Genomic DNA, 25,231 nt, shown 5'->3' with positions numbered 1-25,231 from the left:
GTTCCTTAGTTGAAGAGCCCTCTTAGTTCAGTTCAAAGTTGTTTTTTCCAGATGATGGTTCTTAAAATTAAGTTGTAATCCACTTTGGTTCTGAAAGTTGGAAGTTGGTACGTCCGCCTACTCCATTGCCATCTTGCCGCCCCTCTTTTTTCAATTTAAAACTAATTACAATTTACATTCAATATTATTTTATATCAGTTTCAGGTATACAGCATAGTGGCCAATCATATACCCTATAAACTATTCCCCTCGATATTTTCTGAACACAAATGGCACCATACATAGTAGCTATTACAATGTATGTGAATAAGGGTAGTGAAAGAGGATATTTCTGTCTTTTCCTGATCTTAGGGAAAATGCTTTTAGTTTTTACCCATTGAGTATGATGTTGGCTATGGGTCTGTTATATATAGCCTTTATTATATTGAGGTATGCTCCCTCTATTCTCATTTTGCTGAGAGTTTTTATCATAAATGGGTGCTGGATTTTATCAAATGCAGTTTTATATCTAGTGATGTGATTTTTATCCTTCATTTTGTTTATGTTATGTTTCATGTTTATTGATTTGTGAATATTGTACCAACCTTGCACCTGGAATAAATCCTGCTTGATCATGGTATATGATCTTTAAAATTTATTGCTGGATCCAATTTGCTAATATTCTGTTGAGGATTTTTTAAAAATTTTATTTATTTATTTTTTACAGAGACAGTGAGTCAGAGAGAGGGCTAGACAGACAGGAATAGAGAGAGATGAGAAGCATTAATCATTAGTTTCTCATTGCGCGTTGCAACCCCTTAGTTGTTCATTGACTGCCTTCTCATATGTGCCTTGACCAGGGGGCCTTCAGCAGACCCAGTAATTCCTTGCTCGAGCCAGCAACCTTGGGTCCACGCTGTTGAAATTTGCTCAAAGCAGATGAGCCCGCGCTCAAGCTGGTGACCTCAGGGTCTTGAACCTTGGTCCTCTGCATCCCAGTCTGATGCTCTATCCACTGCGCCACCACCTGGTCAGGCTCTGTTGAGGATTTTAATGTTAATGTTCATCAGGGATATTGACCTAGAATTTTTTTCTTTTAGTATCTTTATTTGGTTTGGGGATTAGGTTAATTATGGCCTTTTAAAATGAGCTTGGAAGTGTTCCCTCCTCTTTAAATTTTTGGAATACTTTCAGAAGGAGAGATGTCTTGAATGTTTGGTAAATTTCAGCTGTGAAGCCATCTGGTCCAGGACTTTTGTTTGCTGGGAGGTTTTTGATTACTGCTTCTATTTCAGTTGTATTTGGTCTATTCAGGTTTTCTGATTCTTCCTGATTCAGTTTTGGAAGATTCTATGTTTCTAGGAATTTATCCATTTTTCACAGGTTGTTCAGTATGTTGGCATATACCATATTTCCCTATGTATAAGATGCTCTCATGTATAAGATGCACCTTAATTTTGGGACAAAATTTGAAAAAAAATTACATAAAGTTATTGAACTGAAGTTTTATTCATAGTAAAGTTCATGCAACTCCTCATCCGTGCAAAAAGTAGGAAATGCAAGTAAAAAAACCTACAACCACTGTATAAGACGCACCCAGGTTTTAGACCCCAAATTTTTCAAAAAAAGTGCATCTTATACATGAGGAAATACGGTAGTTGTTCATAGTATTTTCTTACAATTCTTTGTATTTCTGTGGTGTCAGTTGTTGCTTCATCTCTTTTATTTCTGATTTTATTTACTTGGTTCCTCTCTTTTTCTTGATGAGTCTGGTTAAAGGTTCATCAGTGTTGTTTATCTTTTCAAAGAACCTGCTCTTGGTTTCATTGATCTTTGTATTGTTTTTGTTTTTAGTTTCTATGTCATTTATTTCTGCTCTGACCTTTATTATTTCTTTCCTTCTACTTACTCCTGGCTTTGTTTGTTGTCCTTTTTCTAGTCCTTTTTGGTGTAGGGTGAGATTGTGTATTTGGGATTTTTTTCCTACTTGAGATAGACTTGTAATACAGTGAACTTCCCTCTCAGCACTGATTTTCCTGTGTCCCATAGATTTTAAGTTGTATGTTCATTTTCATTTGTTTCTAGGTAACTTTTTATTTTTTCTTTGATCTCGTCGTTAACCCATTCATTGTTTAGTATGAATGTTTTTCAGTATTTTTTATTGTAGTTGGGTTCTAGTGTCATACCACTGTGTTTAGAGAAGTTGCTCAATATGATTTTAATTTTCTTGAATTTATTGACTTATTTTGTATCCTAACTTATGGTTTATTTTGAGAACGTTCTATGTGCATTTGAAAAGAATATATATTCTGCTGCTTGGGAATGGAATATTCTGTAAATATCAATTAACTGCATCAGATCCATTGTGTTGAGATTTTTGTTGCTTTGCTGATTTTTTGTCTGTAAGATCTATCCATTGGTGTCAGTGAAGTGTTAAAATCCCCTAGTATGACTGTATTGCTATTGGTCTTTCCCTTTAGTCCATAAAAATCTGCTTTGTATATTTAGGTGCTCCTGTGTTGGGTTTATATATGTTTACAAGGGTTATCCTCTTGTTGCATCAATCCCTTTAGTATTATTTAGTGACAGTCTTTCTTTTTATGGCAGTCTCTATTTCTTTTTTGTTTAGAGTCTGTTTTGTCTGATGTAAGTATTGCTACCCCAGCTTTTATTTTTGTTTCCATTTGCATGGAGTATTTTTCCATTCCTCCACTTTTAGTCTGTATATGTCTTTTGTTCTGAAGTGGGTCTGCTGTGGAGAGGAGGGTTATGTTTTATTATCCATTCAGCTACCCTATGCTTTTTGATTGGAGCATTTAATCTGTTTAAGGTTATTATTGATAGGTACTTATTTATTGCCATCTTATTGTCTATATTTGTGTTTCTCTTTCTCTCTCTATTTCTTCTTTGTAAAGCAGGTACTTTAACATTTCTTGCAATAATGCTTTGGTGGTAATAACTCCTTTAGCTGCTTTTTTGTTGTTGGGAAACTCTTTAGTTAGCCCTCAGTTTTAAATGATAGCCTTGATGGCTAGAGTTGTCTTAGTGGTAGGTCCTTGTTTTTCATCACTTTGAGTATTTCCTGGTAATCCCTCTGACCTGGAGTATTTCTGTTGAGAAATCAAAGGATAATCTTATGGGAGCTCCCTTGTAGGTAACTGTCTTTCCCCTGCTGCTTTAATGTGCTGCTTTTATGATTCATTATCTTTAACTTTTGTCATTTTAATCATTATGTATCTAGATGTAGAGCCTTTTGATTTCATCTTGATTAGGATTCTGTGCTTCCTGAACTTGTGTGACTTTTTCCTTCACCAGGTTAGGGAAGTTTTTAGCTATTATTGTTTCAAACAGGTTCTCTATCCCTTGTCATTATGTTATTACATATTATGTTATACCAGTCTTTTCTCAGCTTTCTTAATTGTTTTCTTTTTGATTCTGTGCTTGGGTGCTTACTTTTATCTTGTCCTCTGTATTGCTGATTTGATCCTCTCCTTCCTCTAACCTGCTGTTGATTCCTTCTAATGTATTCCTTTTTTAAAAAAATTTTTTTCCCATTGATTTGAGAGAGAGAGACAGAGAAAAAATCATCAACTGTCCTACTTAGCTGTTCCTTGGTTGCTTTTCATATGTGCCCTGACTGGCATCAGATCGTGATTTCAGCATACCAGGACAATGCTCTGTCCCTGAGCCACCTGGCCAGGCCCCTTGTGGTGTATTCTTTATTTCAGATATTGTATTCTTTATTTATTTCTGGTTCAATTTTATGGTTTCTATACCCTTGTCAGTGCTTACTATCTCTTTGTTTAAGTTCTCACTGAGAATGTCCATTCTTCCCCTAAGCTCCTTGGGCATTTTAAACTCTACATCTGGTATTTTGGTTGCTTCCATTTCATTTAATTCCTTTTCTGGGTATTTCTCTTGTTTTTCATTTGGGGCATATTTCTTTGTCTTCCCTTTTTTTTCTGCCTTTTTGTGTTTGTTTCTGTGCATTAGGTAGATCTGTTACTATTTTTAAGCTTGTTTTAAGGACTTTCTGATGTTGGTGACTTACGGGTCTCAGTGATGCAGTGTTCCAGATCATCTGAGCTAGGTGCTCCAGAAATTATTTTTGTGTGGATTATGTTCCTCTCCTGTTGTAGTTGAGTCTTGAATTCTGTTGGCCCATTTATAGGTCAAATTAACCCTCAGGGTGACTGACTGAGGGTTAATTTGACCTCACTAAGGGGGTAGTGTGGTCAGTACTCAATGAGGGGAATGTGGTCCCCACTGCAGAGTCATACCACTCAGTCTCTGCTAGAGTCTCCAACCCTAGCTCCCCCAGGTGAAGTACACCAGATTCATGTTAGGTGCAGCCTATTGTTGGCCGGCTGCAGCCACCAGAACTTGAGCAAATAGTTCAAGAAAGCATTCTGTTCTGTGTGGCCCTGGATGGGCCATGGGATGGGGGCAAGCCACATTCTTCCCCTTAGTGCTGTAGCCATGTCTGCTTGAGCCCTGGACTGGAGCCCCTGAGGAGGATGCTCTTTGAGTACTGCATCTCTGAGAGAAGCCACCTTTCCTTGTGGTACTGAACTCAGGAGATGGGGCCAGTGAGACTTGGATGAAGAAATCAAGGGAGCCCTCCATTGGGGGTGGCGCCATCCTTCAGGATTGATGAAAGCTATGCATCTCCTCCTAGGTTTGTAGCTGCGCTATCAGAGATCCTGATGGGAGTCTCCAAGGGGTCTTGCTGAAGGTCCCATCTCTTGAGCTGCACTGCCTTCTCTTGTAGAACTGAGCTCAGAAGGACAGGGCCAGCAGGATTTGGGAATGCAGGTCATGGTAGTCCTACGTTGTGAGTGGTGCAGGCCTATGGGAGGGGAGCAAGCAGCATGCCTCCCCTTAGTTTCACAGCTATGCTGCTAGAATTCTTGACAAGGTTGTCTTCCTTTGGAGGCGGCATTGCTTGCCTAACCCCTGGGAGCAGGGAAAGATAGGCCCCTTTCAAAGACCAGATCTTCCTCCAGAGTTTTACAGAGTTTCCTGCTTCAATGTCCATCTAAGAGTCTGCTTGTGGTTTCTCCAGAAAAAGAGTATTCCTGAGGTCTCTGTTGGTCCCTTTATGCTTAACTTGAGCTTCGCAGGATGGTGTTGCCAGTATTTGGAGGACTGGGTTACTGTGCTCTCCCAGCTGGCCCTGTAAGAATAGGAGTGCTTTACCCTGGAAAATGGTGCCTGAGGGTGATGTGGGATATTGACTCAAGACTGGGACCTCAGTAGCCAACCCTCCAGATCTCTTTCTGGAGCCTTGCCACCCAGATCTTCTCTTTATGGCTTCTGTATGCCCTGAGTTGTCTTCCATGTACTAGAGCCCTTGGGAGTGCCTAAAAGCAAGCTCCTGTGCATTGTTCCTTTATGAGAGCACCTGGGGTTCTAGCTGACTCCTTCCTCTTTCCAGCAGACAGACTTCGCACTGATTTTGCTGCCAAATGCTATGCAGACTCCTCTTCCTGGCCCTAGTGCTCTGTTTGGGGGTCTTGGCATGGGGTTGAGACTCCACACCCATTAGGGGGGATCTTTGCAACTGAGATAACCCTCCGGCTTCTAGCTGCTGCACTTGGTTGCAGGGGTCAGCCCTCTCTGTGTCTCCCCCTTCTTTCCAGTCTCTGTGTAGCTACCTTTAGAAATCCTTGGATGTAATACTCCCGTTCAGCTATCTTTCAGTTGGTTATTCAGGTTGACTGCTCTATAATTTAGCTGTAAATTTGGTTGGTGCTGGGGAAAGGTGTGTATTGCTTTCACCTACTCTGCAGCCATCTTGGGTCCCACTCCCCCCCCCAGTAAAAAGCATATTGTAAATAATAGTAAAATTACTGAAATTTAATGCATTTGGAAGTGATAAAGAAATATAGCCTGGCTTGACCCGGCAGTGGCACAGTGTATAGAGCATCGGATTGGGATGTAGAGGACCCAGGTTCGAAACCCCAAGGTTACCGGCTTGAGCCCTGGGTCGCTTGCTGGCTTGAGCGTGCGATCATAGACATGCCCCCATGGCCATGGCTTGAGCCCAAAGGTCGCTGGCTTGAGCAAGGGGTCACTGGCTCGGCTGCAGCCCCCTACTCTCCCTCTCCCTTCACCCTGCCCCATCAAGTCACATGAGAAATCAATCAATGAACAACTAAGGTGCTGCAACAAAGAATTGATGCTTCTCGTCTTTCTCCCTTCCTGTCTGTCTGTCCCCGTCTCTCTGTCTCTATCACAAAAATAAATAAGTAAATAAATAAAATAAATATAGCCTGATAATTTTAAACAAGTAAAAATGAAAAATGAAGTTATTTCTGACTTGCATGTAATAATGTGTCCACTGGATGTCACTGTGGTTTCATATTTAGTAATACAAATAAACACCTATGGGAGAACTTTGTGTTTATGGTCAATGTTTTACAGGTCTTTTTCCTGCTTTTTCTTTTTCCTTTTGCAGTAAATTTTGCTGATATTTTTATTACTTATTTTTAGGTACAGTTATTTATCACCACTGCAAATAAAGCAAATACCTATCCCTAAACTGGCTGCTCCAAACTGTCTTGTTATTACTTGGGTGACTAATAGACAGAAGCATCTACGTTTTGTAAAGGAAGAACTTTATCCTTCGTGGTCTGTGGAGATAGTTGCTGAATGGCACTGGTTAAAAGTAAGTTCAGAAGTTAACTTATTTGCTAATATGGTCTGACATATAGGTCACATTAAGGTAGCATCTACTTTTTAATACTTAAGATGTTGAAGGAATACTCCTTCAACATGTCAAATTAAAACTTTTAATTTGCTGCCATATACATTTATCTTTTTATTCTTAAGGGTTTATTTATTCTCTGTCTTTTTTTTGTAACAAAGTCCCAAACCACTGGTCTTAGTAAGTCTCTCAGTGAGATATTAGGATGACATTTTAAGAAGCTTTGATATCTGCCTTTTCAAAAAAAAACAAAATAAAACCAAAAAAAAAACCCCTTTGGGGACTCTATCCATCACTAAACATAGAAACACCCTTGTCCTTCATCTTCTTCCTCTTTATATCTCTACAATTTTGGTCATCCCCCCTTTTTTTTTTCTGAAGCTAGAAACGGGGAGACACAGTCAGACAGACTCCCGCATGCGCCCGACCGGGATCCACCCAGCACGCCCACCAGGGGGCGACCCTCTGCCCACCAGGGGGCGATGCTCTGCCCCTCCGGGGCTTTGCTCTGCCGCGACCAGAGCCACTCTAGCGCCTGGGGCAGAGGCCAAGGAGCCATCCCCAGCGCCCGGGCCATCTTTGCTCCAATGGAGCCTCGGCTGCGGGAGGGGAAGAGAGAGACAGAGAGGAAGGAGAGGGGGAGGGTGGAGAAGCAGATGGGCGCTTCTCCTGTGTGCCCTGGCCAGGAATCGAACCCTGGACTCCTGCACACCAGGCCGACGCTCTACCACTGAGCCAACCGGCCAGCGTGGTTGAACAATTTTTAATATCTATGTTTGTTATAGGAATACCCCAAAGTACAGAAAAATTAAAGCATCAGTTCAGAGTTCAGTGGACATTTTTTAAAGATACATTGTCTACTTAGATGAATTCCACAAAAGCTCTTCTAAATTTTAAAAAGATAAGCCAAATTATTATTAGTTGAATTTTAATATTTATATAGGTGGTATATTCATGTTAGACATAGGAGAGTTCTATTTTTCTGTGTTTTGTTTGTACTTTGTAGTCTACTGGAATATCTTGTGAGAGCTATATACATTGCTATTTGCACCTCTTTTATGGGACTTGGCAAACAAACATTAACAGTTGTATCTTTGCTTTCATGACATAATGGGCTTAGCTTTGGCGATTTGGTGCAGGAACATGACAGGAATTTAAAACCCCATTCCACCCTGCCCATTATGACAGTTATTTATAGTTAGAGACTGGAAAGTCAGGAAAAGGTTTCCTTCCGAAATCCAAACCAATAAAGTGTTAATACGTAAAACTAAGGCTCTTCATTTGTAGTAGGAAGTAGTGAGAGATGGTATGATAAGACCAGAATTTAGAACAAAAATACAATGTATTATATGAAACACTATTAGGTGATTACACATACTGTTATAACAGAAGAAGTAATTTGCATTGAGTATTAAGAATATCCAGAGGATGAGAATTTCCAGTGCTTTTACTGCACTGTGTGGTAGAGGTGCTCTCATGGGCCCTAAACGTGATAAAAAGATTTTACTGCTTTTGTTTTTTTAGGTACTCTGATATGGGGTAAAGGGTTCCATAGATAAGAGATATGAACATGCTGATAATGAAAATATCAATATATAGTTCCATGGCTTATTAAAGAATTGATAGTGTTATTATAAATTGTGTTTTGAATTTGATTAGCTTAAGTGAGTCTTTGAGAGTCTGATCACTCCAGGGTGAAATGATAAAATTGATTTCTGGATTTATAATGCCAAAGGATTGGATTATTGTCTATCTCATCAATCTCTGAGCTGCTTTCATAATTAATTTTAGCTCTGACAATATTTAATGACACTGTTTCCTGTATAAAGGAAAACGTTATAATCTACTTAGTCATATTGCCAGTAATCATTAAATATAATTTGAATGAATGAATAAATGACTTAATTATGGCATGGTTTTCAGGAATAAATGTTAATGTGATGTAGGAATTTTCGTGTACAAGATAATAAAGTGATATTTAAAATATTTTTGGAGTCCCTTACAATTACTTTGCTCAATATGGTAGTTACCATGTTGCTAGTCCAAACTGAGATGTGATGTTAAGTTAAAATATTGGATCTCTGAAGCTTAGTATGAAAGAAAGAATATAACAGAGCTCAGTAACTTTTGAATTGATTACATATTGAAATGATAATATATGTTTTTTTTTATTTCTTCCTATCAGATCACCAAGTCAGGAGAGTTTGTGTTCCCATTAGATTCTCCACACAAAAAGCCTTATGAAGGTCTTATATTGGGGAGAGTTCAAGAAAAAACTGCTTTACCATTACGGTAGGAAAGGTGATTTTTAAAAATTATATAAATGCATTAATTTTTATATTTGTAAAATTATTAATAAAATGATTATTGATTTTTCTTAATTTTTATATTTTTAAAAATCTGAAAATGTCCCACATCAGAAAAGTTTGAATGGTATGGCACATGGAAGTTTATAATATTTTTTTTGTCTAGTGTGCAATTGTCATTATTGCTGAAAAGGAAATGTTTAGAAATGTGTTTTTAAATTTTCTTTGTGACAGAGACAGAGAGACAGAGAGAGGGACAGATAGGGACAGACAGACAGGAAGGGAGAGAAATGAGAAGCATCAATTCTTCCTTGTGTCTCCATATTTCATTGATTGCTTTCTCATGTGTGCCTTGACTGGGGGGCTATAGCAGAGCGAGTGACACCTTGCTCAAGCCAGTGACCTTAGGCTCAAGCCAGTGACCATGGGGTAATGTCTATGATTTCACGCTCAAGCCAGCGACCCCACCCTGAAGCTGGTGAGCATGCACTCAAGCCAGATGAGCCCACGCTCAAGATGGCAACCTTGGGGTTTTGAACCCGGGTCCTCTGCATCCCAGTCCGACACCCTATCCACCATGCCACCACCTGGTCAGGCATGGAGATGTCTTAATACTTAAATTGATTTCCATTATTGTTTCTATTAAATTAATTTTAAATTTAGATTGAAAGGTGGAAAAAGTATAGGCAACTGTGACATATATAAAAATATTTTTAAAAATATAATTTACTTTTGTTGTTCTGTTTTAATTAGGAATGTGGTTCCCATTCCAGATCACAAGCTACTTGTCAGTGTGCCCTGTACTCTTCACTCACATAAGCCACCTCTTGCTGGTATGTTTTTATAAAAAGAGAATTGTTATTATGACTTCTGTCAAATTGAAAAAAGGGATTGAATTTAGTATTTGAATGGTCTAGAGGTTTGGAGATTAAATCAGATATGTTATTTTAATCAATATTCCAAACTTTTATAGCAGGGCTTATGAATGGGTTTTTCTTTTTTCCTGCAAAAAGACTTATTATTATAATTTGGGCCATGGCTTGGGAGAAGACTCTCTCTAGGTGGTTAAAAGGCTGCCTAGTGGCTGCAGGGAGAGGCTTAGGCAGAAGCCCTGACACTGGTGATGTAGAGTGGCCCCTTCGAGGCCACCAGGCTCAGATGGATCCTTGTTGTACTTGGAGGTGACCCTTTTGAAGAGATACTTGCTAACCCAGTCCGAGTGCCAGTCAGCCTGCAGGAGTTATGCTGGTCCCATCTTCTTGGTGAGATTTACTTCCTCATCTAGGAAGGAGCTCTCCAAGAAAGCACAGAGAAGAGCATCTGTGCCAGCAGAACTCAGGGCCTGCAGATCCAAAAGGACCTGCTTCAGGTTCTGCTCCAGGGCCACGGTGGCTTCCATGGACAGCTTCTGCACGTCCTGGAAGAGGGCTCTGCCATCCTGCTGGTTTTGCATCTTTAAGAGATGCTGTGGCCCACTCATGGAAGAAGTAGCCACATGCTCTCCAGAGCCATATCATCGTGGCAATAATAAAAGCCCAGAGAGAGGTAGGTGTACGGTGCCCACAGATGCAGGTTGACCAGACAGCTGATAGAGGCCTTGCCCTTGGTGGAGTAATTCTGATTAATCTGAGAACTCATGGTTGGTCAGCAGGAGGAGCTAACTATAAGAAATGATGTTTGCTGGTACTGGAGATTGCCACTGGAAAAGAGGTTGGAGGGTGGTTGGGGCCTGGAAGAAGGCGAGTTTAGATCTCTTCTGTTGAAGCAAGAGACGGGTCCACACACCACTGGATGTGCTTCATAGATTAGTTTTATATTACCTCAGCCTTTCCTCTTAAACCATTTTTAGGTTTCCCTTACTACTGGTTGCTACCATCACTGGCCTGGACAGAATGAAGACTCATGGAGCCTCTGAGGACTGTAGTTTAGCTACCAGCTTTGCTTTACTACCAGGGCTCTATCCCTTACTTGTTCTAAATCTAGGAGCTCAAATAGCATTTAGAGATGGTTAGAATTCACTTGATATTTAGTAGAGACTCTCAGGGTTTTATTTTGAGGTAGTGTTGCTTTTCTGAACCATCAGAAAATTAATTGCAGCCTGCAATTCTTACTAGTGGATGTTTTAGTATAATGTTCATCGTTCAATGAAACTAAGCAGCAAGTAATAATGGAAAGTTTTGGCTTTGGAGATTGACTGACATGAGTTTGAATCCTGGTTCTGCTACTTGAGTGAGTTACTTTAATCATTTTTCACTTCAAGGTCTTCATTTAAATACAGAATAATGACATTTAATTTTTCAGATTTGTGAGGATTGGTTATAATATATTTGAAATTCTGTAGCATATAGTAGAAGCTCAGTGAATGCTAGAATTTTCAAGTGAGAGTTTAAAAAATAGGATATAAGTCTTTGGGAGATATGGAATTTGAAATTCAAAGTTTACTGTTAAAATAATTTCTTAAGGAATTTTTTCTTTTTGTGAGGGTGGGGAGATAGTGAGACAGACCCCCACGTTTGCTCCAACTGGAATCTACGTGGAACCTCGTTTAGGGCCAATGCTTCCAACTGAGCTATTTTTAGCACCTGAGGCTGATACACTCAGACCAACCGAGCTATCCTCAGTGGGTGGGGCCAATGCTTAAACTAATTGAGCCACTGGCTGCAGGAGGGGAAGAGGGAGAGAAAAGGGAGAAGCCAATAGTCACTTCTCCTATGTGCCCTTAATGGGACTCCAGCCTGGGTTTTCCATATGCTGGACTGACACTATCACTAAGCCACAGGCCAGGGCTTATGTATTTTATTAAATTTGGTGATCCCTGATTTAAAAACCCCAGACTTTTAAAGCTGTCACTCAGGAAAGCTACAGGCTGCCAGACTATCGTATTATTTTGCAGAAAATGATACAGTTTATGAGCTAGTATATGCAGGAAAGTGAATACAAATTCCCCAAATAATTTTTTTTGGGGAGGGGGAGAGAGAAAGATAGATATGGATGGACAGATATGGATAGACAGGAAGGAAGAGAGATGAGAAGTATCCTCTCATAGTTGTGGCTCCTTAGTTGTTCATTAACTGCTTTCTCATATGTGCCCTTGACCTGGGCCTTCAGCCAGGCAAATGACCCCTTTCTCAAGCCAGCAACCTTGGGCTTCAAGCCAGCGACCTTGGGCTCAAGCCAGCAACCTTGGGCTTCAAGCCAGTAACCTTTGGGCTTAAGCCATTGACCATGGGGTCATGTCTATGATCCCACACTCAAGCCAGTGACTCCGTGCTCAAGCCGGTGAGCCTGCGCTCAGCAGTATAAGCTCCCCCCCTCCCCCAGTTCAAGCCAGCAACCTCAGCGTCTCAGGTCGACACTTATCTATTGAATCACCACCAGTTAGGCCCAAAGAATTTTTATTGGTAGCACGTAGGCTTTCTGTTATCTTAATTGCTTATGTGGAAGAAACATTATAGTGTTATTACTTTATTTGAGAAATATTCATATGTCTACCTGATGATTAATTCTTTGACTTATAAAGATTCTCAATGAATTATTGCCTTTAAAATTTGGACTGTCATAGATTCTTTAATGCATTAAATATGTGACTTAAATAAAGAGTGAGATTCTATTTTTCTTTTGAGAAAATTGTTTGGCACCAGTTATACTTGATGAAGGAAGTCTAATTTGTATTCTCATTTGAATTTTCTTTACCAGTCACTGAGTATCAAAACTTAATTTAGTGTTTGCCTTAGGGCTTACTTTTTTACTTTTGAAAATCCAAAAGATAAGACACAAAACCTTTCATTCTTAAATGATAATTAAACTATTTATTAATTACTTTTAAATATAATAAAATTATGTTTTAAGATTAGTTTTAAGAAATAAAGTTTTTAAATAGTGAAACAATGTCATTTGTTACTGCTAATAAAAATTAGTGTTACAGCCTATATCTATGAAATACAGTTCTGCCTTATTCCCAACAGAGAGCAGCACAAGCACATTTTTAGAACTGAGAACCATTTAAAAAACAAAAGTTAGATTTTTTTGGTGGGGGGGAGATTTACATTACTCCATATATGTAATTGTTCTGCTTTGGGTAAGTAGTGGTGGATGAGAAAGATTTGTAATCCTTGATTTTTAAGTTCATGTTATTATATAGCAGTGCATGTATTTTGGGTGCAGAGCCATACATTTTAAAACTACCAGAAAGTAACTTCCAGATTTCTGCATTGTATTTTACTTCGAGACCATTACTCTAGGATTTGGGATGATACATGTTATGTATATAATGTTTAGAACTTTTGCATGTAAATGTTTTTAAGCTGAAAATTTATAAAATGAAATGTTCTCTTTTGCTTCTAGAAATATCAAGGTTTTTTAGTTATAACTTGCTATTTCTGCTGCAAAATAAAGAAAAACCTAAATTGGCAGCATATTTCATTTTAAATGATACATTTACTCTATTTTTAAGTTTTGAAGTTTCCTCCTTAGATCGAAAGATTAGCCACCAATAGTTATGGCTTACAACCTAACATTATAAATGTATATTTTTTGGTTTAAAGATTTAATATGAAAATTATGAAATAAAAGTCTTTGATAAAAGGATTTTTTTTATATTTTACCCTAGAGGAGTTTCCATTCCTTTTTACTACTTTACTTAGTAACCATTTCTATCTGAAGAGTAAAACAGTTTGATGAGATTCTGTCACTGTTTGAGCAGCTTCTTCCTTAGCTGAGCTTCTTGCTTCCAGAGCAAAAGGGGCGTGACTGGCTCTGTGTGGATTACTACTTTCTCTCTGTTGGTTAGAAGTATGTTTACTAATGCCAGATGTTATGTAATTACCCAAGTATGTACATGTTATATTTAAATTTATACATTTGCATTTATGTACTTTGTAATTGAGATATAATTGATATATTACTATCAGGTGTACAGCATAATGTCATATATATATACATATATACAGATGGTCCCCAACTTACAATTTTTGACTTTACGATGGTTCCAAAGTGATATGCATTCAATCAAATGCTACTTAGAATTTTTATCTTTTCCTGGGCTGGTGATATGCAGTACCGTAATCTCTCATAATGCTCGGCAGCAATAGCTAACTACTGCTCCCAGTCAGCCACACAATCACAAGGGTAAACAATCACTGTAAACCTACACGATTATAAACCTAAATGATGGTGCATTTATTGTGTTAAATAAGTGTTCTGAGGATGTTTAAGGTAGGGGTAGGTTCAGCTCTGATGTTCAGTAGGTTAGGTGTGTTAAATGCATTTTTTTTTTTTTTATAATTTTATTTTTTTAATGGGGTGACATCAATAAATCAGGATACATATATTCAAAGATAACAAGTCCAGGTTATCTTGTCGTTCAATTATGTTGCATACCCACCACCCAAAGTCAGATTGTCCTCTGTCACCTTCTATCTTGTTTTCTTTGTGCCCCTCCCACCCCCTATCCCTCTCCCATTCCTCCCTCCCCCCCGTAACCACCACACTCTTATCAATGTCTCTTAATTTCACTATTATGTCCCACCTACGTATGGAATAATACAGTTCCTGTTTTTTTCTGATTTACTTATTTCGCTTCGTATCATGTTATCAAGATCCCACCATTTTGCTGTAAATGTTCCGATGTCATCATTTCTTATGGCTGAGTAGTATTCCATAGTGTATATGTGCCACATCTTCTTTATCCAGTCATCTATTGATGGGCTTTTTGGTTGTTTCCATGTCCTGGCCACTGTGAACAATGCTGCAATAAACATGGGGCTGCATGTGTCTTTACGTATCAATGTTTCTGAGTTTTGGGGATATATACCCAGTAGAGGGATTGCTGGGTCATAAGGTAGTTCTATTTTCAGTTTTTTGAGGAACCACCATACTTTCTTCCATAATGGTTGTACTACTTTACATTCCCACCAACAGTGTATGAGGGTTCCTTTTTCTCCACAGCCTCTCCAACATTTGCTATTACCTGACTTGATAATAACAGCTAATCGAACAGGTGTGAGGTGGTATCTCATTGCCGTTTTGATTTGCATTTCTCTAATAGCTAAAGAAGATGAGCATCTTTTCATATATCTGTTGGCCATTTGTATTTCTTCCTGGGAGAAGTGTCTATTCATATCCTCTTCCCATTTTTTTATTGGATTGTTTGTTTGTTTGTTGTTGAGTTTTATGAGTTCTTTGTATATTTTGGATATTAGGCCCTTATCTGAGCTGTTGTTTGAAAATATCATTTCCCATTTAGTTGGCTTTCTGTTTATTTTGTTATCAGTTTCCCTTGCTGAGCAAAAACTTCTTAGTCTGATGTAGTCCCATTCATTAATTTTTGCCTTCACTTCTCTTGCCATTGGAGTCAAATTCATAAAATGCTCTTTAAAACCCAGGTCCATGAGTTGAGTACCTATGTCTTCTTCTATGTACTTAATTGTTTCAGGTCTTATGTTTAGATCTTTGATCCATTTTGAGTTAATTTTTGTACAGGGGGAGAGACTGTAGTCCAGTTTCATTCTTTTGCATGTGGCTTTCCAGTTTTCCCAGCACCATTTATTGAAGAGGCTTTCTTTTCTCCATTGTGTGTTGTTGGCCCCTTTATCAAAAATTATTTGACTATATATATGTGGTTTTATTTCTGGACTTTCTATTCTGTTCCATTGGTCTGAGTGTCTATTTTTCTGCCAATACCATGCTGTTTTGATTGTCGTGGCCCTATAATAGAGTTTGAAGTCAGGTATTGTTATGCCCCAGCTTCATTCTTTTTCTTTAGGATTGCTTTGGCTATTCGGGGTTTTTTATAGTTCCATATAAATCTGATGATTTTTTGCTCTATTTCTTTAAAAAATATCATTGGAATTTTGATGGGAATTGCATTAAATTTGTATATTGCTTTGGGTAATATAGCCATCTTGATTATATTTATTCTTCCTAGCCAAGAACAAGGTATATTCTTCCATCTCATTATATCTTTTTCGATTTCCCTTAACAATGGTTTATAGTTTTCATTATATAAGTCCTTTACATTCTTTGTTATGTTTATTCCTAAGTATTTTATTTTTTTTGTTGCAATCGTGAAGGGGATTATTCTTTTGAGTTCCTTCTCAGTTGTTTCATTGTTGGCATATAGAAAGGCTATTGACTTCTGTATGTTAATTTTGTATCCTGCGACATTACTGTATTGGCTTATTGTTTCTAGTAGTCTTTTTGTGGATTCTTTGGGGTTTTCGATGTATAGGATCATATCATCTGCAAAAAGTGATACCTTTACTTCTTCTTTTCCGATATGGATGCCTTTTATTTCTTTGTCTTGTCTGATTGCTCTGGCTAGAACCTCTAGTACCACATTAAATAAGAGTGGAGAGAGTGGACAACCCTGTCTTGTTCCTGATTTAAGGGGGAAAGCCTTCAGTTTAGTGCCATTTAATATGATGTTAGCTGATGGTTTATCATATATGGCCTTTATCATGTTGAGATATTTTCCTTCTATACCCATTTTGTTGAGAGTCTTAAACATAAAATTGTGTTGTATTTTATCGAAAGCCTTTTCTGCATCTATTGATAAGATCATGTGGTTTTTGTTCTTTGTTTTGTTGATATGGTGTATTACATTAACCGTTTTACGTATGTTGAACCATCCTTGAGATTCTGGGATGAATCCCACTTGATCATGATGTATTATTTTTTTAATATGTTGTTGTATTCGATTTGCTAGTATTTTGTTTAGTATTTTAGCATCTGTATTCATTAGAGATATTGGTCTGTAGTTTTCTTTTTTTGTGCCATCCTTGCCTGGTTTTGGTATGAGGGTTATGTTGGCCTCATAAAATGTGTTTGGAAGTATTGCTTCTTCTTCAATTTTTTGGAAGACTTTGAGTAGAATAGGAACCAAGTCTTCTTTGAATGTTTGATAAAATTCGCTGGTATAGCCGTCAGGGCCTGGACTTTTATTTTTGGGGAGGTTTTTAATGGTTTTTTCTATTTCTTCTCTACTGATAGGTCTGTTTAGGCTTTCTGCTTCTTCTTGACTCAGTCTAGGAAGGTTGTATTGTTCTAGGAATTTATCCATTTCTTCTAGGTTGTTGAATTTAGTGGCATAAAGTTTTTCATAGTATTCTACAATAATTCTTTGTATATCTACGGTGTCCGTGGTGATTTCTCCTCTTTCATTTTGTATTTTGTTTATATGAGTTCTTTCTCTTTTTTCCTTGGTAAGTCTTGCCAAGGGTTTGTCAATTTTGTTGATCTTTTCAAAGAACCAGCTCCTTGTTCTGTTAATTTTTTCTATAGTTTTTCTGTTCTCTAATTCATTTATTTCTGCTCTGATTTTTATTATCTCCTTTCTTTGGCTGGTTTTGGGTTGTCTTTGTTCTTCTTTTTCTAGTTCCTTAAGGTGTGAAGTTAAGTGGTTCACTTGGGCTCTCTCTTGTTTGTTCATATATGCCTGAAGCGATATGAACTTCCCTCTTATCACTGCTTTTGCTGCATCCCATAGATTCTGATATGTCGTATTGTCATTTTCATTAGTCTGTATATATCTTTTGATCTCTGCACTTATTTCTTCTTTGACCCATTCATTTTTTAAAAGTATGTTGTTTAGTTTCCACATTTTTGTGGGATTTTTTTCCTCTTTTTTGCAGTTGAATTCTAGTTTCAAGGCTTTATGATCAGAAAATATGCTTGGTACAACTTCAATTTTTCTGAATTTGCTGATATTGTTTTTGTGGCCCAACATATGGTCAATTCTTGAGAATGATCCATGTACACTGGAGAAAAATGTATACTCAGTCACTTTGGGATAAAATGTCCTGTAGATGTCTATCATATCCAGGTGCTCTAGTGTTTTGTTTAAGGCCGCTATGTCTTTGTTGATTCTCTGTTTGGATGACCGATCTAGAGCCGTCAGCGGTGTATTGAGGTCTCCAAGTATGATTGTATTTTTGTTTTAAGATCAATAAGTAGCTGTCTTATATATTTTGGTGCTCCTTGGTTTGGTGCATATATATTAAGAATTGTTATGTCTTCTTGATTCAGTGTCCCCTTAGCCATTATGAAATGGCCATTTTTGTCTCTAAGTACTTTTCCTGTCTTGTAGTCAGCATTATCCGATATGAGTATTGCTACACCTGCTTTTTTTTGGATGTTATTTGCTTGGAGTATTGTTTTCCAGCCTTTCACTTTGAATTTGTTTTTATCCTTGTTACTTAGATGAGTTTCCTGTAGTCAGCATACAGTTGGATTTTCTTTTTTAATCCATTCTGCTACTCTGTGCCTTTTTATTGGTGAGTTTAATCCATTTACATTTAGTGTAATTATTGATACTTGTGAGTTCCCTATTGCCATTTTATATCTTGCTTTCTGTTAGTTTTGTGTCTTGTTTGATCCTTCTCTTTCGTTTTTCTATCTTTTGTTTTTATTTGGTTGTATTCCATACATCTTTCCTCTGTTGCTATCTTTTTTATCTCATGTGCTTCTGTGGTGGTTTTTTCAATGGTGGTTACCTTTGAGTAATGAAAAGGGTCCCTACCCTGTTCATTGTAGCGAACTATTTTGTGAGTACTTTTGCACTCCATCGTCCTTTGCTACTGTTAATCTCCGTCTTCTCCCCCTCTTTCTTTTTGTTGTTGTCACAGTTTAAATTTGGTTTTATTGTGTTCTTCTTGGAGCTTTTACTTGTGGCTCTGTTTTTTTTTGTTCTTTGTATCTGATTGGAGAACCCCCTTTAGTAATTCCTGGAGTGGGGGTTTTCTGATGATAAATTCCCTCATCTTTTCTGTATCTGTGAATGTTTTTATTTCTCCTTCGTATTTGAAGGATAGCTTTGATGGGTATAGTATTCGTGGCTGAAAGTTCCTCTCTTTCAGGACTTTAAATATTGGGGTCCACTCTCTTCTAGCTTGTAGAGTTTCTGCTGAGAAATCTGATGATAATCTAATGGGCCTTCCTTTATATGTTGTATTCTTCTTTTCCCTGGCTGCCTTGAGAATTTTTTCTTTGCTGTTGGTTTGTGTCAATTTCATTATGATATGCCTTGGAGTAGGTTTGTTGGGGTTAAGAAAACTTGGAGTTCTGTTTGCTTCTTGAACTTGAGGCTTTAGTTCTTTCCACAGGCTTGGGAAGTTCTCATCAATTATTTGTTTAAGTATGTTCTCCATTCCATTTTCTCTCTCTTCTCCCTCTGATATACCTATTATTCTTATGTTATTCTTTTTGATGGAGTCAGATAATTCTTGTAGGGCTATCTCATTTTTTTTAATTTTTGAGTCTCTTTCTTCTTCTCTCTGTTGTGCCTCAAGTTGCTTGTCTTCTATTTCACTAATCCTCTCTTCTATCTGACCTGTTCTATTAGCTAAGCTTGTTACTTCGTTTTTCAGCTCGTGAATTGAGTTTTTCATCTCTGTTTGATTTGTTTTTATAGTTTCAATTTCCTTGGACATATATTCTTTGTGTTCATGGAGTTGTTTTCTGATTTCCCTATATTGCCTTTCTGTGTTTTCTTGTATATCTCGGAGGATTTTTAGGATTTCTATCTTGAATTCTCTGTCATTTAGCTCCAAGGTTTCCAATATATTAAATTTTTTCTCCATAGATTTTTCCTCATCTAGCTGTGTTACCTCTCTTTCTTTTGTATCCATGATATTCGATTTTCTCTTCCTTAATGGCATCTGAGGGTGGTTTTGTTGATAGTATTAATGAGATTTAATAAAGAATAAAAAGTTAAAAAAAAAAAAAAAAACCAAATCGAAAAGAGTTGTTTTTTTAAAAAAAAATTAATAATGAAATAAAGAAAAATAAAATAAAATAAAAATTTTTAAAAAAGGAAATTATTCCCCCCCTCTTTTTTTCCTCTCCTCTCCTCTCCCCTCTTTCTTGAGAAAATCTTGTGGTGGACTGTGAGTTATAACAAACAATGCCTGTGATGGAGGGCCTGAATTGGGGAAAAGTAATAAAGGGGCAAAAAAGAGAGAAAGAAAAAAAAAAAAAGGAAAAAAAAATAAAAGAAAAAAGAAAAAAAAAAGAGCGTATGGACCCACAAAAAGCAAATAAGGAAAAAATTTGGGTCAAGAATAAAATGATTTGCTTTTAGGTGTTGGTTTTCTAAGAGTTATGATGAGAGGAATAAGAGGAAAATGGAAAAATGGGGGGACAAATTAAAAACTTACTATTGTATTTAATGGAACAAGAACTAGATAATATGGAGAGCCAGGGATGGGAGCACTGCTAGTGAGTTAAAAAGGTGAAGTAAAAACCCCCCAAAATGCCACAAACATAGGTTTGAGTCCCAGATAAGATAATTTGTTTGTTATTGAGGTTTGAATGAGAGGAGATGTAAAGGAGAAAGGAAGAAACTAATATAGAGGGAGAAAAGAAAGAGAGAGAGAGAAAAAAAAAGAGGGAACCACTAAAAGAAGAAAAAAGAAAGGAGAGAGAGAGAGAGAGTTAAGGGTTTTGGAGTGCAACCCTCATAGAGAGAAAGGAAGAGAAGAGAAATGATAATGGGAGATGTAACACTTATGGGTAGTGTAGTTCAAGGAGAGGAGAGAGTAAGACCGGTAGAGAGTTAATTGGCCAAATTGGAGGAGGAAAAAAAAGTCTCAAGAATGAAGATAAGAGAAACAAACGAACAAATATAATAAAATGGGATAGGTTATAAAGTCTGCAGATTATTCTTGATTTTGAGAGGTTATCTTCTTGCTTTTTCTTTTCTCTCCCTCTTCCTGGTCGGTGACTCTGTACCCCGGGTTCTGCCCCTTTGGCACGCTCAGGTAGAGGTTTGCAGTTGATAAGTCTCTATGGCAATGTCTTGTATTGTGCTTTATTCTCGTTGGGAGTCGAGGCTCATTAGCATTTATAGGCTCCGACAGTGAGAGAGTCCGTGTTCCTGGAGCCTTTCTCCTAGTCTTTCCTTCCTCAATTAGTAGCCTGATAGTCCAGGTATGGGGTTGCTGCTGCCTCTGCCTGGATAGTAAGAGGCTCAAATTGCTGGCAACTCCCCACTCTATTTCCACTCAGCACAGGGCTCTGGGTAAGGCTCAGTCAGTCAGAGCTGCTAGCATAATCAGGCGGGCTTTCCGCCCACTCGAAGACCTCTGGCTCTGCCACTCTATCCGGTAACACAAGCGGGCGCCCACTTCCGGGGCGCTTGGAGGAAACTCTCACTCACTGTCTGCAACCAGGATATCCGGCCAGCAGTCTCACGCTCTGAGTGAAACCCCCAACCACAGGGAAAAGTTGCAGCGTTGGAATTGAGTCTCGCTCCGTCCCCGTGTGCGGCTTTTGCAAGGCGCTGGGGCGGCCTGAGATTCCGCTTTGGCCCACACAAAGGCCCCTGACTCTGCCCCTCTCTGCGATAACACGGGCGCGCACTGCCGAGGCACTCGGAGGAATCGCTCACTCCTTATCTGCGCGCGCAAACCAGGATATGAGGCCAGCCGCGGTTCCCTCTGAGTGAAACAGCCTCCAGCACGGAAAATCTCCACCGTTGGGATTAGTTCTCACTCCCTCCCGTGCGTGGCTTTCCCAGGGCGCTGGGGCTGCCCAGAGACTCTGCCCTCAGCCCACAGAAAGGCCTCTGACCCTGCCTCTCTGTGGGGCAACACGGGCACCCACTTCCGCGGCTTAGGAAGAAATCTCTCTTCCACTAACTGCGCACCGACCAGGAGACCGGGTAAAATGGCCGCTCCGCTTGTCTTTCTTTGTTTGGGTTTGGCGCGAGTGTTAGCTTGTATTGCCCGGGTTGCCACAGGATCAGATTTTCCTCGGCTTGGATCTCTGAGCCACAGCCTGGTTCGGCCGTTTTTGCTGCGGGGGCCTGGATCTATTCACCCCCTTTGCCCGCCTCAGTTTCTATATTCACAGTTACCAGAGAAAGCCGCCCTGTTTAGGTTAGTGAGGAAGGCGGAGCATTTCTTACTCCCTATTTCCTTCGGGGTTTGGTTATATATTTAGCCAATTTTTCACTCAATCATACCTTTGGGTGTATTGCGAAGAATCTGGAAGCTCCAAGTATAGGTTTTTCTGTTTCTGGTTGAAGATCTTGTTGGGTTTTGGGGGAGATTTATCGGTATCGCTTCCTACTCCGCCATTACTCTGACGTCATCGTTAAATGCATTTTTGATCTTTGATATTTTTAACTTGTGATGGGTTATCAGGATGTAAGCATGGTAAGTTGAGCATCTGTATTGTGAAATGATCACCAACAGTAAGTCTAGTTAATATCCATCCATCACCAGACGCAGTTATAATTTTTTTTCCTGTGATGAAACTTTTAAGATTTTGCACTTTTATTTTTTTTGCATTACTCTTAAATTGATATTTAAAATTAGAAAGGCAAAAACATTTTTATTAATTTGTCTTTATTTCTTTTGCCTTGTTTTGAAATTTAACATCATAAGACATTATTAATACTCCTTGATTTTCTGTTTTTGTCAACTGGAAAGAAAAATATCATGTGAGAAAGGGTTACATTGAGAAAAGAGGAGGTGGTAAATGGGTTTACGTCGTATGTATTTTTCCACTCTAAGTACCTGGCCATCTTTTCTATTAGGTTGTAAACTCTTAGAAGATGGATAGCTTTTTCTTGTTAAAACCCATAGCACTGATAGAGTGGATGCTCAGAATAGTAAACATTTTTGACTGACTGACTCCAGTTTAGAGTTCCAAAATAGAGTTACTCACATCTTTGTACTAAAAGAAAAACTGAAGAAATAAGCAAAAGCAAAGAAAGAGAACCCTGTTTCATTATGACCATAGAGCACATTAAAAGTGAATTGAAGCTGGTAAGGCATTGAATTCATGGAGGAAAAAATGGACAGGTGATAAAGGATTATTGTCCTCTAAGACTATGGAGAAATATTTCTCTTTCAAGTTTGGCAACATTTAATTATACACTTAGAAAAGCACTAGAAGTCTTCATGTCACCATCTCCTAGAACTGCGGTTCTCAACCTGTGGGTCGCGACCCCGGTGGGGGTCGAACGACCAAAATACAGGGGTCGCCTAAAGCCATCGGAAAATACATATTTATTATACAATACATTTTTAAAATATGTATTTCCGATGGCTTTAGGCGACCCCTGTGTTTTGGTCGTTCGACCCCCGCCGGGGTCGCGACCCACAGGTTGAGAACCGCTGTCCTAGAAGCTGGCAAAGCCCAAATTTTAATTTAGTGAGTTATAGACAATACTTTTAATTCTTTGGTTTTTGATAAACAGGACTAGTGCTTTTAGACAAATAACTGTTTTGCTGTAAGAGCAATTGGACACTATAAAACATAAAATTTTTTATATATTGCCTTTTAAATTGCACCTACATCAAGTATATATAAGAAACCCTTCTTATACCCAAAAGTAATTTGATAGATTTCTTCCAAACTGTCTTGTATAGCAATTAATATTATTATATTTTACCTGTCTATTGACTTTCATCACTGAATTGTTTTTTCATACCCAGCTTCTGTAATTGGTTAATATTGCTCACTTAGCAATGTGATCAAGGTTAAATTGACTTAAATATTTGTCACACAAATAAGCATGGGCTTTAAAAAAAAGCTTCTGTGGTATTCTTTTCTTTCTGTTAGTGTTGATCACAGCTATGTAGCCAATATAAATGTGGTACCTTTTTGGAACAAAATTTAATTTCCATATTAATACATCGAATAAGGGATACTTAACTGTGGAAATAATATAGTTAAATTTTAGCTAAATAAGGATCTATAATTTGTAAGTGAAGGAATGTTCTTAGTACTACCAAGTTATAGCTAAGGGGATGTAGTTATTTGTTAGTTATATGTTCTGAATATTTTGTTATGTGTCCAACTCTTTATTTACTTCACTTTCATAAAAGTATGTGTTTGCAGAGACATATTTTACCTTAGTTTTTGAAGCGAGTTTTCTTTGTATTGTTACTCTAGACTTCTTTTTCATGTATGCATTACATTTATTAAAAATAAATTAAGTTTGTACTCAGGAGATGTGTCAGCAGTATTGGAAAACTGAAAAGTCATCTGTGTGGGTGTTAAAATCCTCATTTCTCATCTACAAATAAAACCGATAAATCATGGCAACTGAAAGTTCTTGTGTTGTTCCCAATCTCAAGGGTACTTAATTTCAAATGGCTTTGTACTTATAAATAGCAAAGCTTGTGATGAAATCCTGGAAATTAATTTGATGCCTTTTTTTTTTAAGGAAATATTTTTGCTTTTCTACTCTTAACTGCTAAAAGGATATTGACACAGTTCTTAATAATTATATTTGTGTGTTTTCTCTTTTTTTTTTTTCTGGACAGAGGTTTTACAAGACTATATCAAGCCAGATGGAGAATGTTTGGAATTGTTTGCTCGAAATTTACAGCCAGGTTGGACTAGTTGGGGCAATGAAGTTCTCAAATTTCAACATGTGGATTATTTTATTGCTCTGGAGTCTAGAAGCTGATTCTGATCCCAAAGTTGTGATTTTCTTCAGTTTTTGCTCATCCCTCTCCCTTCATTTTAACTGATTTTTTCTTTTATTACCAATATGCTTAGAAATGGAAACAGGACTTGGTTGTTCAGCATAACGGCCAGAAGTGGCTAGCCTTCATATAATTTTGAGATGAATTTTACTTCAGTTGCATTAGTATTGTATATTATTCTAGGCTTATTACAAATAAAGATGTAAGCCTTTAAAAAGAGGGTAAGACTTTGTTATTGAAAATGTCACAAAGCCTGTACGGTGGTCCACAGATCATAATTCTGCCTATGGATATGTTTTGTTAGGCCACAAAATGTTATAAATTTTTTTTGAACTATCATTCTTTAAAAAATCAGGAAATTTCACATAAAAGTTCAGATTTCTGCTTCTCTTTAAACTTTAGGTGTTCTGGCTACACTGTGGCATGTATTCTTATCTAGTATCATTTTGTAAGACTCAGTGGTGGAAGCTCTTTTGGGAGGGGCTGTGTTCTTTCCAGTTATGACAGTACCTCTTGCTCTACATCACTCACTTACACTGTTTATGTGACCTCAGTACATCCCAAATATGCAGCTTCTGTTGCACTGTTACATACTGGGGAAAGCATTCAAAGACCTGCCAAGTTTGTACTGAGTTTAGGAAACATTTTTGGAGGTTTTTAAATTGTGTTTAAGGTCACTTTTCAAGTATTTGTAAGTTTTCTTGTCTTTCTAGGAATATAATTTTAAAATATTTCTTATAAAAATGTCAGAGGTGGATCCAAGATGGTGGCAGAGTACGTTAAAGCTAGGACAAAAC

General features: G+C 37.9%; 1 protein-coding gene across 4 annotated transcripts in view; it reads left to right on the top strand.

The window, feature by feature from the left end:
• METTL4 (methyltransferase 4, N6-adenosine) overlaps positions 1-24,625 on the top strand; it is a 70,988-nt gene extending 46,363 nt beyond the window's left edge. For all 4 annotated transcript variants that reach the window (XM_066246486.1, XM_066246488.1, XM_066246485.1 and 1 more), the window contains exons 7-10: positions 6,475-6,649; positions 8,874-8,980; positions 9,748-9,827; positions 24,270-24,625. In XM_066246486.1, the coding sequence (XP_066102583.1) occupies positions 6,475-6,649; positions 8,874-8,980; positions 9,748-9,827; positions 24,270-24,415 (508 nt within the window). In that variant the 3' untranslated portion in view covers positions 24,416-24,625. The remainder of the gene's footprint in view (positions 1-6,474; positions 6,650-8,873; positions 8,981-9,747; positions 9,828-24,269) is intronic.
• The last annotated feature ends 606 nt before the right edge of the window (positions 24,626-25,231 follow it).

This window comes from Saccopteryx bilineata, chromosome 11, assembly GCF_036850765.1.
Source record: "Saccopteryx bilineata isolate mSacBil1 chromosome 11, mSacBil1_pri_phased_curated, whole genome shotgun sequence".
In the NCBI taxonomy this organism is placed as follows: Eukaryota; Metazoa; Chordata; class Mammalia; order Chiroptera; family Emballonuridae; genus Saccopteryx; species Saccopteryx bilineata.
Note: the sequence above shows the minus strand (reverse complement) of the source record. Positions and strands in the feature narration are given on the sequence as shown.